A 14,528-nucleotide genomic window follows, 5' to 3' on the forward strand; every position below is an offset into this window, starting at 1 on the left:
ATTTCTCCTGGTGACAAGATTTGAGAGACAGTTCTTTCCTAACAGCTTCAGTAAGAGAAATCTTGAGGATGTCTTCTAAGTTGTGATCACCTGATCACCATAGCCAAGATGTCTCAAGACCCTACCGGATCACGTGACATTCCGGGGCTTCAGAGGGATGGGCTGCTGTGATTGACCAGCCTGGCCAAAAGCACATAGCTGGAGTCAGGTGGACAGCTCCATAAAGGGTGACTGGAAAGGGTACTGAGCAGACCCAAACCACCGGTGTCCACCCTAGTGAGCCAAGAGCAACTCAAGAGAACAACTTAATAATGCAAGTGCTGGAGGATGTGTGATCTACATTCTGGGTTCTCTAAAAATGTAAAGGAGAGAGATCAGTGTGAGCTGGCTTGACCAGGGAAGGCTTCCAGGAGGACTTGATTCTTTCTTTCAACCTTGAAAGATGTGTGAGATTTTAACTAGATGGAAGGAAGTAAGCCTTCCTGATGAGGGAAGAGTTTCTTTGCCTGTTTTATTGGTTTGGTTGCCTTGTTTTAAGCTCCCAAGAGGCAGAGACTTTTCTTTCTTTGTTAATAGAGCATAGTATTTATTGACCACAATCAGGCTTCGTCAGTATGGTGCCAATTCTCTGAATGCTACTCTGCCAGTGACCATAGGGAGAGAATGGAAGAATAACAACTGAGAAACTTCTAATCCTGAGAGTACCAGCATGATATAAAGAAACAGGGAGTTGCTTGTAGATTCTTGATATTAGACCTTTGTCAGCTGGATAGATTGCAGAATTTTTCTCCCGTTCTGTAGGTTGCCTGTTCACTCTGATGATAGTTTCTTTTGCTGTGTAGAAGCTCTTTAGGTTAATTAGATCCCATTTGTCAATTTGGGCTTTTGTTGCAATTGCTTTTGGTGTTTTAGTCATGAAGTCTTTGCCCATGCCTATGTCCTGAATGGTATTGCCTAGACTTTCTTCTAGGGTTTTTATGGTTTTAGGTTTTATGTTTAAGTCTTTAATCCATCTTGAGTTAATTTTTGTATAAGGTGTAAGGAAGGGGTTCAGTTTCTGTTTTCTGCATGTGGCTAGCCTGTTTTCCCAGTACAATTTATTAAACAGGGAATCCTTTCCCCATTGCTTGTTTTTGTCAGGTTTGTTGAAGATCAGATGGTTGTAGATGTGTGGTGTTATTTCTGAGGCCTCTCTTCTGTTCCATTGGTCTATATATCTGTTTTGGTACCAGTAGCATGTTGTTTGCTTACTGTAGCCTTGTAGTATGGTTTGAAGTCAGGTATACCTATGTAACAAACCTGCACATTCTGCACCTGTATCTCAGAACTTAAAGTAAAAATTTTAAAAATATTACAGTGGTCAGATGCATTTGGGATACATTGGGTTAATAAAATGAGACATTTCTCTTCTGAAAAAAAAGAAAGAAACAAACAAACAGGGTGGCTTCAGACCAAATAAAGTATCCATATAGTCCCTTGTGGTGCCCTCAGTCCTCTGCGTGTCTGGCCTCAAGTGTTTTACATTGAAATTTTGGCATTATCACTGGTAAATCAGGTTGTTTATTAATTCAGTAAACACTTCAGTATCACCTAATGTGTACTACACACATAGGTCCCAATGGTTCAAAAATAAATAAGACAGGATCCTACTTTAAAGTTTATATCCAAATAGAGAAGACACAGAAATGAATTAGCAATTGCATACATGATTTGATTGTGCCATGCAAAGCAGTGGTCCTAGGCTGCACATGGAAATCACCTGCGACCTTTAAAAAATACTGATGCCTTGGTCCCATCTGTAAAAGTTTTTATTTCATTGGTCTGGCAAAGAGGACACAGGCATCTGTATATTTCAGAGTTACCTCCCAGGGCTGTCATTAGCAGTAAAGTCTAAGGACCACTGGGATAAGGATGCTTTGGGAGCAAGGAAAGGGCTCTGCAGTGATACTAGGGAAGGAAGGACTGCTGGAGGGGCAAGGCTCAGTGAGCTTGGAAAGAGGAATGAGAGTTCACTAGGGAAGGAGAAGGGCAGGGAGATGAGTGGATAAGGACGTTGGAGCTCTTCCTGCTGGAAGTCAGGAAGTCTTTCTAATTTTGGCCTAGTCCCTGTGTAGCCTTAGGCAGACATCCATTTTTTTCCGTGCCTCAATTTCTCCTTCAGTCAAATATGACTAATGATGCCTGCTTTCCTTACCTGAGTGGTTTGCTGTTAGGATCAAATAAGGTAAAGAAAAAGGAAAAGATAGAATGTCAATGATCATTGGGAAAAATAACCCATTAGAGTAAAGCCTCATTTATTCAGCCTCTTTGGGAAAAGAAGTATTTTACATAAATGAACTTTCAGATAACTAAATTTCGACCTTTCAAGAAGTAATAATTTTATTTTAACCAATAAAAATCTTTTTAGTTTTTCTAAAACATACCACTTGCAGCCAAAGTAATAATTTTATTTTAACCAATAAAAATCATTTTAGTTTTTCTAAAACATACCACTTGCAGCCTTAATTTCTTAAACAGAGTACCCTGGATGCCATCAGCCCCTGTTTCTTTTCTTCTGTGTCTTCAGCCCCGCAACATAGATGTCAGCACTGAACTGTGCTGTGTTACAGTAATGCCCCCAGGGCTATCGAGAAGTATAGGGATTTGTGGCATGGAAGATTGGGTTTTGAGTTCTTAGGTCTGTTTTTCATAAGTTTTCCATTTCTCTTGCTATCCAAGTATCAGCTCTTGGTTCTCACCATTTTCAGTTCTACTTTCCATTTCTAACTTGCTGCTGCTTCCCTACTGAAGACTGGAAAACCAGAATACAAATCTTAGAATAGCGTATAAACTCTGAGTCATTAGACGATAAGTAAGAGCTTGCCAGAAAGAGTGGATTGTGTGATCTTTAGTAAATGAGTCTTTAACGTGTGTGTCAGCTCTTTTCAGTGGACTTTCTGGGACTTACTCTGGCCTAGGTCTCTAATTTAGGAGACAGCTGACTGGGCTTTACGCATGGAAGGTCGGAGGTCCACGAGGATTATTTGTAGGGATTCTCAGGCCTCCATCTTCTAGGTGTTGGCCAGAGGGACCTTTAAGGTTTTCCACCTTGCTCACTAGGAGAATTTTGTCCTTGTCAGACCAGATTTTGAATGTCTGTTGCCAAACTTCTGTTATTTTCAAGGCAGGAATAAAGAAGGAGACCTAGGATTAAACTCAGGAAGGAAGGAGTATCTTGAAGCAAACAGCCCAAACTGAGGCAATACCGTCTTCCCCTTTGGGTAGAACAGGCAGGTAAAGTGGGAGGGCAGAGGAGGAGGAAGTGGTGGAAGGAGTCAAGAAAGTTAGGACAGAGGAGATAGATGGAAGACACTGGGGAAGGGAGAACTTCTGGGAAGGTGCAAGATGGAGAAGGCCAGGAGCAAGATGTAGACCAGCATGACTATGCACTCTGTATCCTTCTCTATTTTCTTTGAATCGTTGACTCATTGACCATTCAGTACTCATGTCTCATGACCCTTACAGATGACAGTTCCTAGGAGGAGCCACACTGTGGGGACTGCCAGTGGCCACATTCTGCTGGTTTCCATACTGCAGGATGGTCCTCTTTGAGAAAGTGGATTTCTTAGTGGCAGTTGGCCCTGAGTGCGTCCCACTTTGCTGTCTGCTATCGGTGTTGTCACTGAGCTTCTGTCTCTCCCTTCCTTTCCCAGGTCGGTGGCCGGATTGGATAAGGAGGCGGACCTAGTGCACATGGAGGTGCGGACCACGGATGGATGTGAGTTCTGCTACAGCCAGGCTAGGCCCAGGGAGATCTGCCTGCAGGTCTCTGTCCTCCCCCAATTTGCATTTTAATATCTTGGGAAGATGAAAAGCTCTGAGCTCCATTACAGCCATATTCATCCTTACTTCCCAGAGTAAGGGTGAGAAGTCCTTTCCTAAGGGAGACTTTTCATTGAAACAAACTCTTGGGAATGAATTTTCTGGGGATATGAGTTAATGCGATGAATTTTGAGGCTCCTGTTTGTAATTTCTTTGGCATCTTCAGAGTAATCTGAAGAGGAATGTCCATAACTCATCATGGTATTTTACGTTCACATGGCGAATTGCAGGGGCTGCCTGCTTCAAAGTATGAACCCTTTATATAGGCAACCTTACCAAAAAATATAATGGGGCATTATTTGCAAAACTGTTTATTCATCCATTCGAGATATTTAGGGATGGCCTGCTAAGTGTCAGACATAATTTTAAGCCCTAGAGAGAAAGAAAGTGATGAGCAAGTTCTATACTGTCCCTACAAACAAGGGACTCTTCTAGCAGTGAAACTGCAAGATTTTAAACACATGACCCACTATGTACCTTGTGCAGCTGTGTACTTCTTACACAAAATTGGACTGAAAAAACATCATTTTGTAACAATTTAAGCATTTTATTCTTCTCAGAGTTGTTTATACTTAGAGGGCTCTTCTCCATCCAGGAAAAATAATATCAGCTTAAACAAAAATATATAAAAATATAACTAGCATATCTTAGATTGAGAACAGAGCCAAATAATCTAATAGTGGTGAGGCAGAAGTGCAGTAGAACAAGCACCTGCCTATGAGTTGGGGTCCTCGGCTCTGCTACCCTCTAGCCTTGAGACCAGGAAAAACTCCTTAACCTCTCTGGGCTGTAACTTCCTCTGTGACTTGAGAATACTCATCCTTGCCCGGAGCACCTCCCAGGATTATAGGTTAATCAAATAGAAGATGAATATTACAGAAACTCAAAAATGTTGTATAAATGGAAGGCGATTCTGTTTTGATCTGGCTGTTGGCATTGTGGTATCCTTCAGAGTTTAAGTAAAACTGCATGTGCTTTCTGCAGGAGAAATCTACTGTTGGAGGCCAACCATAGATGCATGCCAGAAACATGCATTTGGGGGAATATGTTTTATATGATTTATTTTTATTTTTAAAAGAGTTAGAAGGTAATCAGAATTTGTTACTATATTTCTGCCACTCTGTACTCCTCCCTCCCTCCTTCCTTCCCTCCCTCCTTTCCTCCCTCCTGCCCTCCCTCCCTCTTTCCCTCCCTCCCTCCTTCCCTCCCTCCCTCCTTCCCTCCTTCCTTTCCTTTCCCCTTCCCTTCCCTTCCTCCTTCCTTCATCCCTCCTTCCTTCCTTCCCTCCTTCCTTCCCTTCCTCCCTCTCTCCTTCCTTCCTTGCTTCCTTCCTTCCTTCCTTCCTTCCTTCCTTCGTTCCTTCCTTCCTTCCTCCCTCTCTCCCTCCTTCCCTCCTTCCTTCCTTTCCTCCTTCTTTTCCTCCTCCCTTCATTTTCATCTCATTTGATCCTTCAATAGATGTAAATCGGTGAGACAGCCAGGGATGACCTACACTCTTTTTAATGTATTTTTTAACTGAAGTGCTATTGGGAATTTAAGAAGATACTGTCACACACTTAAATTACTGATCATAAGAGTGGTAGAGCCTGGATTCAAAATTATATTATCTGATTCTTATGGCTGAGAAAGAAACTGGGAGAAGAATGAGAGGTAGGGGTTTCAGGGAGCATAGAAGGACAGGAGGAGGACAGCAAATAGCCAGTCTCAGAAAATGACCCACAGGCCAGTTTTCAGGACAAGTCTCCCGTGGGCTTTGCCTCCTAAGTCAACCTGTTTAGTCCACAATTTGTGATCTGTCATGGTCATGGTATTTCAGAGTTGGAGGATGGTCTGAGTTCTGACCTGGTGTAGGAATCCCTTCTCCCAAACCTCTAACAGTACATTCTCAGGCTTCGTGAGCTCAGGCTTAAGACACATTATTTTCTGATGCTGGACAGCTTCTTTAAAAAAAAAATGTAGTTTCTTACATTAAGCTAAAATTTATTTTCTGAAAGTTCAAGAATTCTGGTCCAAATTGGGATGAGGCCTATGGTGCAGGATTTCCATGAAATTTTATGAGATTACAAATGCAAAACACATAGAACAGTTTCTGGCCTATTGCCAGAATTCAATAATTGAATAAAGGCAGGCAGAAATATAGCAGGGATAAATGTCATGTGCTGTACTTAGGTTAAAGTATAGAATATATTAGTTCTGTTCCATCTTCTAGGTTTTTTATTTTATTTTATTTTTTCATTATAAATCCTCCACTGGAATTCTAGGGTTTTTAAAATCAATTTTTAATAGCTAAAATAATGCTTTTTCAATCTAGTAAATTGTCCCTAACTCAACTTTATTTAGAAAGTGCACACAGCAAAACTGCCTTAATCTGGGCATGTTTTACTTACATACCCTAACAAAATGCATAATGCCTTTCCTTTGTGGTATGCAGTGAGTGCTGCCTCACACTTGTGCATTCACACACACACACACACACACACACATCTCTACCATCATTTGAGCATCATCAAAAATACAAAAATGTTTTATTTACTGTTTTTCCTGGCGTGGTAGTTTAACTAAAATTTGCCTAGATTCACATAGCTAATTGGCGATAGGAAAAAACAAATAAACAAACAAAAAAGCAAGTTAGAACAAAAACCTCCCAATGGACTAGTGGGAAGGAAACTTCTGATAAAGAACATCTACAAAAGATCTAAAATTAACATCATCTTGATGATGAGATACTGAATGCTTTCTCCCCAAAGAACAGTAAAATGGCAGGAATATTTACTCTTAACACTTTTATTCAACATTATGCTGAAAGTCCTAGGCAGTGTGATAAAGCAAGAAAAATGAAATACAATTCATATAGATTGCAAAGAAGAAAATAAAACTTGTTATTCTCATTGACATGATTGCCTATGTAGAAAATCCCAAGGTATCCATAAGAAAATCTCCTAGAACTAATATGTGAGTTGAGCAAGGTTGCAGGATATAGCACATTCGGTGTAGAAAGGATATTATTTTCAATCAATGGTGTTGGATCAACTGGGCAGTCATCTGGGGGAAAGTTAACTTCAACCTATGATTCACAACTTATACAATGATTCACAACTTATACAAAATTTAGCTCCAAATAGATCATAGATCTAAGTATAAAACATAGAATTATAAAACTTTTAGAAGAAAACATATGGGAAAATTTGACCTTGGGATGGACAGAGTTTTTTGAAATTACACTAACAGCAAAATTGATAAAATAAATAATTGATAAATTAAGCTTCATCAAAATTTACAACTTTTGCTATTCAAAAGATACTGTTAAAACACTGGGAGAAAAACATGCAAATCAATATCCAACAAAGGACTTGTAGCCAGAACATATAAAGAATGCTTAAAACATAGCAATAAAAAACAGCTTATTAAAAAAAAGTTTGAACAGATCATTTAGCAAAGAAAATGTAAAGATTACAAATGAACACATGAAACAGTGCTCAACATTATTTAGACGTTAGGGAAATGCAAATTAAAACCGTAGTGATATATCACTATATATCTATTGTTATCACCAAAATAAACAAAAATGACAATATCAAGTGCTGGCACAGAAGTAAAGCAATAGAACTCTCTCATACATTGCTGGTGGGAATGCAAAATGATACAGCTACTCTGAAAAAATATTTTGGTAGTTTGTTACAAAGTTATACACATCTTATAACTCAGCAATCCCACTTCTGCTATATATTTAGCCTAGAAAAATGAAAAATTTATATTCACATTAAAACCTGTACACAAATGTCTGTAGAGATTTATTAATAATCACCAAAAACTGGAAACAAATATCTTTGAATGAGTGAATGTATTAACAAGCTGTGGCACATCTACAAAATATGATACTACTCAGTATTACTCATATTTGAAACAACGCATGAATTTTAAAGGTGTTATGTTGAGTGCAATAAGCTAATCTCAAAAGGTTACATGCTGTATTATTCCATTTATGTGATCTTATGGGAAAGACAAACTATATAGATAGAGAATTTACTGGAGGTTTCCAGAGTGGGGAAAGTATTTGACATGAAAAGCTGCATGAAATGTTTTTTAGGATGATGTCATTGTTCTGTAACCTGATTGTGGTAGTGGTTACATAAGTCTATATATCTGTTCAAACTTACAGAACTCTATGCCAAAAACTCACTGTGTGTACATTGAAAATTATGTTTGTATTAAAAATACTGAAATTAATATTTTTGTTTAATAAAAGCTAGGAGGCATAGTTCCTGACTTCTAGTTCTATAGCAATTCCTTCTATCATTCATTCATTTATTCATTCGCTTACTTATACTTTTACCCAATCAACATTTACTTAAAACCTATATATACTGGGCACTGAGGGGACACGCAGGTGAATGTGATATCATCCTTACCATCAAGGAGCTTCTAGACTTGTATTTGAATGATGGACCATTCAAATGATGGACAAGTATTAGAATGTTGCTGGCACACTTTGACAAGGACTTTAATGGAGTTGAGAATATATTGTGTTGAATCATAAATGATATTGTGACTAATGACCTAAGCAAGTTAGGGGAACCATCTCAGAAACAGAATGTTTGATTTGGTACTAGGGATTAGTAGGAAATTATCTGAGCATTCTGGATAGAGAGAAGAAACTTGCAAGTTCCCAGAATCATGAGAGGTGGTATGTGCAAGGCTGTAAGTTATAATCCGGAAAAGAACGAATAGAGATAGGTTGGTGAAGGTGGGTTGAAGAGGACCTATGAGGGAACAGGTAGGTAGCTTCCTGAGCCACAGTTCATGCTGCACACCAAGCTGTCTACGGCCATCCTTGCCTGTTTATAATGATAAAGCTTCATGAAGCAATTATATTTCCCCCAGCTGCAGTCTCACATATGGATGGTACCAGTCAATCTCTGGTCACTTCACCTTCCTTTCTACCTGCCTGTTTTATCTGCTTGTTTCACATTTAAGATACAGGAAGAGATAGATGAAAAGCTAGGACTCATTTCAGCTCACTCAGACCTGAGCCTCCATCTCTGGAGCACAAGGCAGCTTTTGCTGTTTCCCTGGTCCCCGATCCAGACTAACTTGGCTCATAATTTAGGAATGATTCTGAGAAATGGAGAAGTCAAGTGGCTTGTCTAGTGGCCCCGAACAAGTGGTGGAGGAGCAGACTGTGACTGTGGTGGTAGAGCAGACCAGAGACTAGCATCAGTGATGAGGTCAGGTAACATCCTGTACCCTGCTTCTCGGGACTGTACTCTGAGCAGACAGACTTATCCAGTACCCTCAGCTCTGCGTCCAGGTCTTTTCTTGCTTGATGACGCTGGACTTGCCAAGCCTGCTTGCACTGTCTGCCCAGGCAGATAGGTGGGCCTGGGAAGGGTGTCGAAGTGAATGACTCTCCAAGCCCTGGTAGAGGGTTACACTGCCCTGGCTGAAGTGTGGGCACCAGCAGCCATTAAGTACCACTCTCTGCTCAATCTCCATGGGAGCCACATTTGCAATTTGTGTTTATCTTTTTGAGCAATAAACAGATACGGTCTTTTAGCTATTCACAGACAGGCAGATGTGGAGAGTAGACACCTAAATTCTAATTCCAGTTTTTCCACTGAGAGGCTGTGTGATCCAGGGAAACAAGTAAACTTCTCTAGGTTCCTTTTTCCTAATTATAAAATGAAGCAGAATTAATGATTTATTTATTCATTCAGGGAACAGAAGCAAGATCTGCTCATGAAACACCAATTAAATATTGCTCTATGTAGTTCCCAGAGTAAGACGGGGATACTGGTATCTGTGCAAATATTAATATAGAAATTTGTGCTTTTCTTATATTTGTTCATTGGTTCACAATTCACTCCACTGTAATGGAACACTCTTCTGGTATAGAAGACAAGTGGTCCTCAAACCAAGCCTTATAATCACCTCATGAATAAACACACACACACACACACACACACACACACACACACACAAACATGCACACACACACCCCTACCTGGGCCCCACCACAAATCAATGAATGAGGTATCTCCTGGGAAAGGTCCTGGGCATTGGCCTTTTATAAAGTTGTCCTGCTGATTTTAGGACATGTAGGATTGAGAACCAACGCACTAGATCTGAGCTGGTTGAACTTTAATATGCACGTACACCATCTGGAGAGCTTGTTAAAATATATACTCCCCATTTCTGACAAGTTCTCAGCTGTTGCTTCTGGTCTGGGGACTGCACTTTGATTAACACTGCACTGCACTGAGCTGCGGGATATATGCAGATAAAAAGGACACAATCAGCACCAAGTAGCTCACAGGCTAATAGGAGAGGCAGATATGTACACAGATCATTGTTGCAACACATTATGCTAAAGGCCACGGAGATTCTGCTGTAAGTACCATGGACAAAGTGCTGTGGGGACCAAAAGGAAGGGTTGCGCAACTGCTGAGGAGTGACCGAAGGCTGCACAGAAGAGGCCATAGCTAAGCCTCATCTGGTGGGATGAATTGGATGAGTTTCTACCATCCAAAGGGATGGTAGAAATGGGGTGTGGGAAAGTTATGCTAGAGCTGTGCTATCCAATATGGTAGTCATTTAGTCACAGTGGTTATTGAGTCCTTGAAATGTGCTGTCCAAATCAAGGTGTGCTTTAAGTATAAAATACATACCAGGCTTCAAATATTTATTATACTATGAATGAAAAATTGTTCCTGGATAATTTTTATATTGATGACATGATGAAATGATAATATTTTGGGCTAAATAAAACATATAAATGAACTTCACTTTTCTATTTACTTTTCAAACATGATTACTGAAAAATTTAAAAGGTCATTTGTGGCTTTTTTTTTTTTAATATATACTGGATGGTGCTGCTCTAGACTGAACGAGCCCCAGAGAAGCAGCGCAGAGCATGGCCTTTTCAGTTGTGTGGTGTGGCACTGACAATTCTGACTTTGAAGCTGACTCCAACACTCTGGATCTAACCCAACATAAGCTGGTCTCTTTTCTTGTTTATATATCGGAATCTCTCCTCTGGCCTAGTCCTAGTCTCCCTCTGTAGGAGTCAGACTTCCTGAGTTAAGCTGAAAGCATTAAATTATTTTTTTTGCCCTGGCAAGGTTTAAACAGGGCAAAGCCAACCAGTTTGGTTAACAACTGTGTGAATAATCCTATTTCTGCCATGAGATTCAGGATTCGAATGGCTTTTCCTCCCATTCGCTTCTGGAATTCATCTTTCTCTGAATGTCCCTGCACATGCTTTCTCTCTGACACAGTTACTCAGTCACAGACCGACAGACAGAAGGACACACACACCCTCCATTTAAGAGGCAATTGAGTGTCAATAGAGAGAGTATTAACTTGATGATATAAAAGTTGGAGAACTAACTGTCATTTAGACCTTGGACAAATTTCTTAGCCTTCCTGTGATCCCTCATCTGGTGTTTTACCTATTTGAAAATACTAACAAATGTAAGAAGTATTTTTATAATTTATTTTTTTCATCAGTTTACTAATGATGATCTTATTATAGAGTAAAATTGACAACAAGGGAGATTTCAGTTCAATGAACAAAGCAGTAACAACAGAGAGTACCCAAAGATGACCTGACCTGGGCTGCTTTGTGAAGTAGTGAGCTCCTCTGCATGAAATTCCCAAGTACGGTGTCCCATGGGGCACTGTGATAAGTGAACCTGAACATGGGCAAAACATTTGAAGCATCTAGACAGTCTAGAAATGTGCAGAATCAAAACCCATAGAACATATGCCACCATCCTTTGTTTTCTTCTCATCATCATCCCTCATTAAGCAATCACAGCACTTCTTCTAAGACAAGATAAAGCCTAATACTTAACAGAAATTCCAGGCATACATAAGTAATCAAATGAGCTTGGCACACAATTGAAACTATTAGCTTTGAAGACTAAACTCTAGGCTCTAGATACATATATTATTGGCTCTTTAAAATATTGATTAATTCAATAACTTTGGAATTGTGTGAACTCAGAGCTCTAGCAGCTCTTTAAGACTTCAGAGGCCAAAATGAAGACAAAGTGGGGGCTAAGGCAATGGGACTACAGACTACTTGCCTTCTGTTCAACCATAGAAGGCAGAGTAAAACTCACTTTATGGATTGAGATATAGGATTGTCTTTGATAGAAGGATTCCATAATCAAAAAGTCAGAACATACAAGAGATTCCCACATGATATTACATTCCAAAAGGCATCAAATCGTATAACAACTTGCCCAAGGTCACATAGATGGCCAGTGACAGGGAGTGACCCAGTATGTAGATTCTAGTCAAATACCTAGCCCAGTTTTCTTTCCATATTTAAAATACATAAAGGTTAGGATCACAGGTACTGGTGTAAAATCACCTGGGTTCAAATTCTAGCTCTGTCACTTCCTAGAGCTGTGGAACTTAGGCATATTACTTAATCATCCTGTGCCTCAGTTTCCTCTGCTATAACAGGGAAATGATAATAATTGTAACTCCCTGGGTTGTTGCAAGAATGAAATTAGTTAATGCATATTGTTCCTAGAACACCAGACAACACCGAGTGAGCAGTCAAAAATGCTACTGTTGTCATCGTCATTGTCATCGTCATCATGATCTTCATATAATCATCCTATTCAGGGTCAGTTTATTTAGCAGGTACAGTGGAAAGAGCCCTGAATGGGATGGTAGGACTGCTGAGATATTCAGTGTCACTATGGTTTCTAAATATCTGTAACTGCCAGATTGCCTCCTGTACCATCAAGAAGGCAGATAATGCCGGGATTCTCCTACGGGAGATGAGAAGTTTCACCAAAGCTCAAAATCCATGAACTCAGTAGAAGGAATGGAAGCTTCCTTTTACTGTTTGTTGCCTTTGTTTGTTTTTAGAACTGATTATGCTTCAAGCTCTGTATTAGGTATTTGCAGCAATATTACTTCCTTCCTTGTCTTTACAGATAGGTTAGTTGCACTCCCCAGTCAAGAAAAAGGATGCTGATGGAAGCTAAATAACTTTTTAGAGTTACCTTGAATCTGCTTGTTTTCACTTATTTTCATTTGAGAGTTAATGTTACATAAAATAAACAGCTCATGGGTATTTCTCTAAGAGAAGGCCTGAAGAGCTGAATTTGCTTTTTGTTCACAATTTTAATTCACTTTTTGAATTTGTGACAATAGTATATTATTACCCAAAGGAATGGAAGTTGAGTAAATCACAGAAAGTTTTTTCTCTGAGATGACAAGAGGCTTGATGTCTAGGAAGTTTGAATGCTTAGTAATTCTCAAAGGCAAAACATAATCATGGGACACCATGTAATTAAACATAACAAAATGTATAGAGTTTTAATGTCATTCAGTTCAGTTTAAGCAGCATTCACTGAAGCTTTATGAAGTCAGCCCAGGAAGAGAAAAGTGGCTAAGATTTTATTTCTGCTGGTAAAGAGGTGATCCTTTTGGAAAGGTATGGCAGAACCAGAACTGGACTTTACAGTGAAATTTGTTGATGTAGATGAGGGGCTTGTCTTGCTGAATAGAGAAAGGTTGTGGCTGCCTGCCTGAGTCCTGTGAAACTTTGAGCAGAAATGCAGCCTCTTAGGAAGAAAAGAAGGCTAAGGGTGTCAGATTGTCTCCATCTTTCCTCCCACATTCACCAGTTCTCTAAGCATCCTAAGGCATATTCATTTGTGAACGTCCTGTCTCCATCACTGGCACAGGAATCTTCTGAGGGCAAGAACGTGTCTTATGTTCTTTGCTTCCTGGAACCTCAGGATGTATCTGACACCTGCAGCTTCTCTATACACCTTGAGCCAATACAAAAGGAATGAATCAGTCAGTGTGAGGCAGCCCTTCTCATCGTATGAGATCCTTGGTCCCACATCTGTATGGTGAGAAGACATGGATGCTGGCTCCATTTAAGTGATGTTACAATGCTCCCTAAAGGGCCTGCTAGCTGAGTTTGAAATAGGGGTGCATATTTCCAAATAGCAGAATAATCTTCTATTCCTGGTGCAGGGAACAAAGCCTTTGACTTTTCATTTTTGTAAGTGGAGCAGTGACCACACCAGCTCTTATAAATATATCAGGAAGACATTTTACATTTAGAAATATATTAAGCATGAAGATTAACTATTTAGGAAATCACTCTCTGGTTTTTACATAGGGATATCCAAATGAGATCTTTCTGCTGTCTGTTCTTTCTAGTTTTTCATTTGAGGATATTTCAAAGGAGAGGATAGAAAATAGAAGTTCAAGAATAAGAATTAATCAAAGTCAATTCATTAACATACAAGTATGTCACGTGTTTCATGAGCTTTGCTTACATAAAAGTCCATGTGCATTTTTAACTCCCTCATTCAAGAATTTCCTTTCACATAGCACAATTTCACATCCAGGTTAAACTCAAGGGCTGCCTCCTCTTTGAAGTTCTCCTTGATTTGTCCAGCCCATATACTTTTTTTCTTGTCCAAACATCCATTGCACTGAAGGTAAACAATGATTTAAATTCAGAATATGACTTCACTGTAGAACCTGTGATATCATGGTCTTTCAATTCCCCACAACAAAATAGGACATTTATTATAAATTGAATCTATGAAAGATGCTGAGAGTTGGATTCCTTTCCCTTTCTCTTCTTAATAAAAATAAACTAACATTTATTGATATTTTAAAAT

The 14,528-nt window shown here is 39.4% G+C and overlaps 1 protein-coding gene across 3 annotated transcripts in view; it reads left to right on the forward strand.

Annotated features, from left to right (window-relative positions):
• SORCS3 (sortilin related VPS10 domain containing receptor 3) overlaps nt 1-14,528 on the forward strand; it is a 631,492-nt gene that overhangs the window by 450,723 nt on the left and 166,241 nt on the right. For all 3 annotated transcript variants that reach the window (XM_054522833.2, XM_054522832.2, XM_024253734.3), the window contains exon 6: nt 3,693-3,757. In XM_054522833.2, the coding sequence (XP_054378808.1) occupies nt 3,693-3,757 (65 nt within the window). The remainder of the gene's footprint in view (nt 1-3,692; nt 3,758-14,528) is intronic.

The sequence above is a fragment of the Pongo abelii genome, chromosome 8 (genome assembly GCF_028885655.2).
Source record: "Pongo abelii isolate AG06213 chromosome 8, NHGRI_mPonAbe1-v2.0_pri, whole genome shotgun sequence".
NCBI classification, from domain to species: domain Eukaryota; kingdom Metazoa; phylum Chordata; class Mammalia; order Primates; family Hominidae; genus Pongo; species Pongo abelii.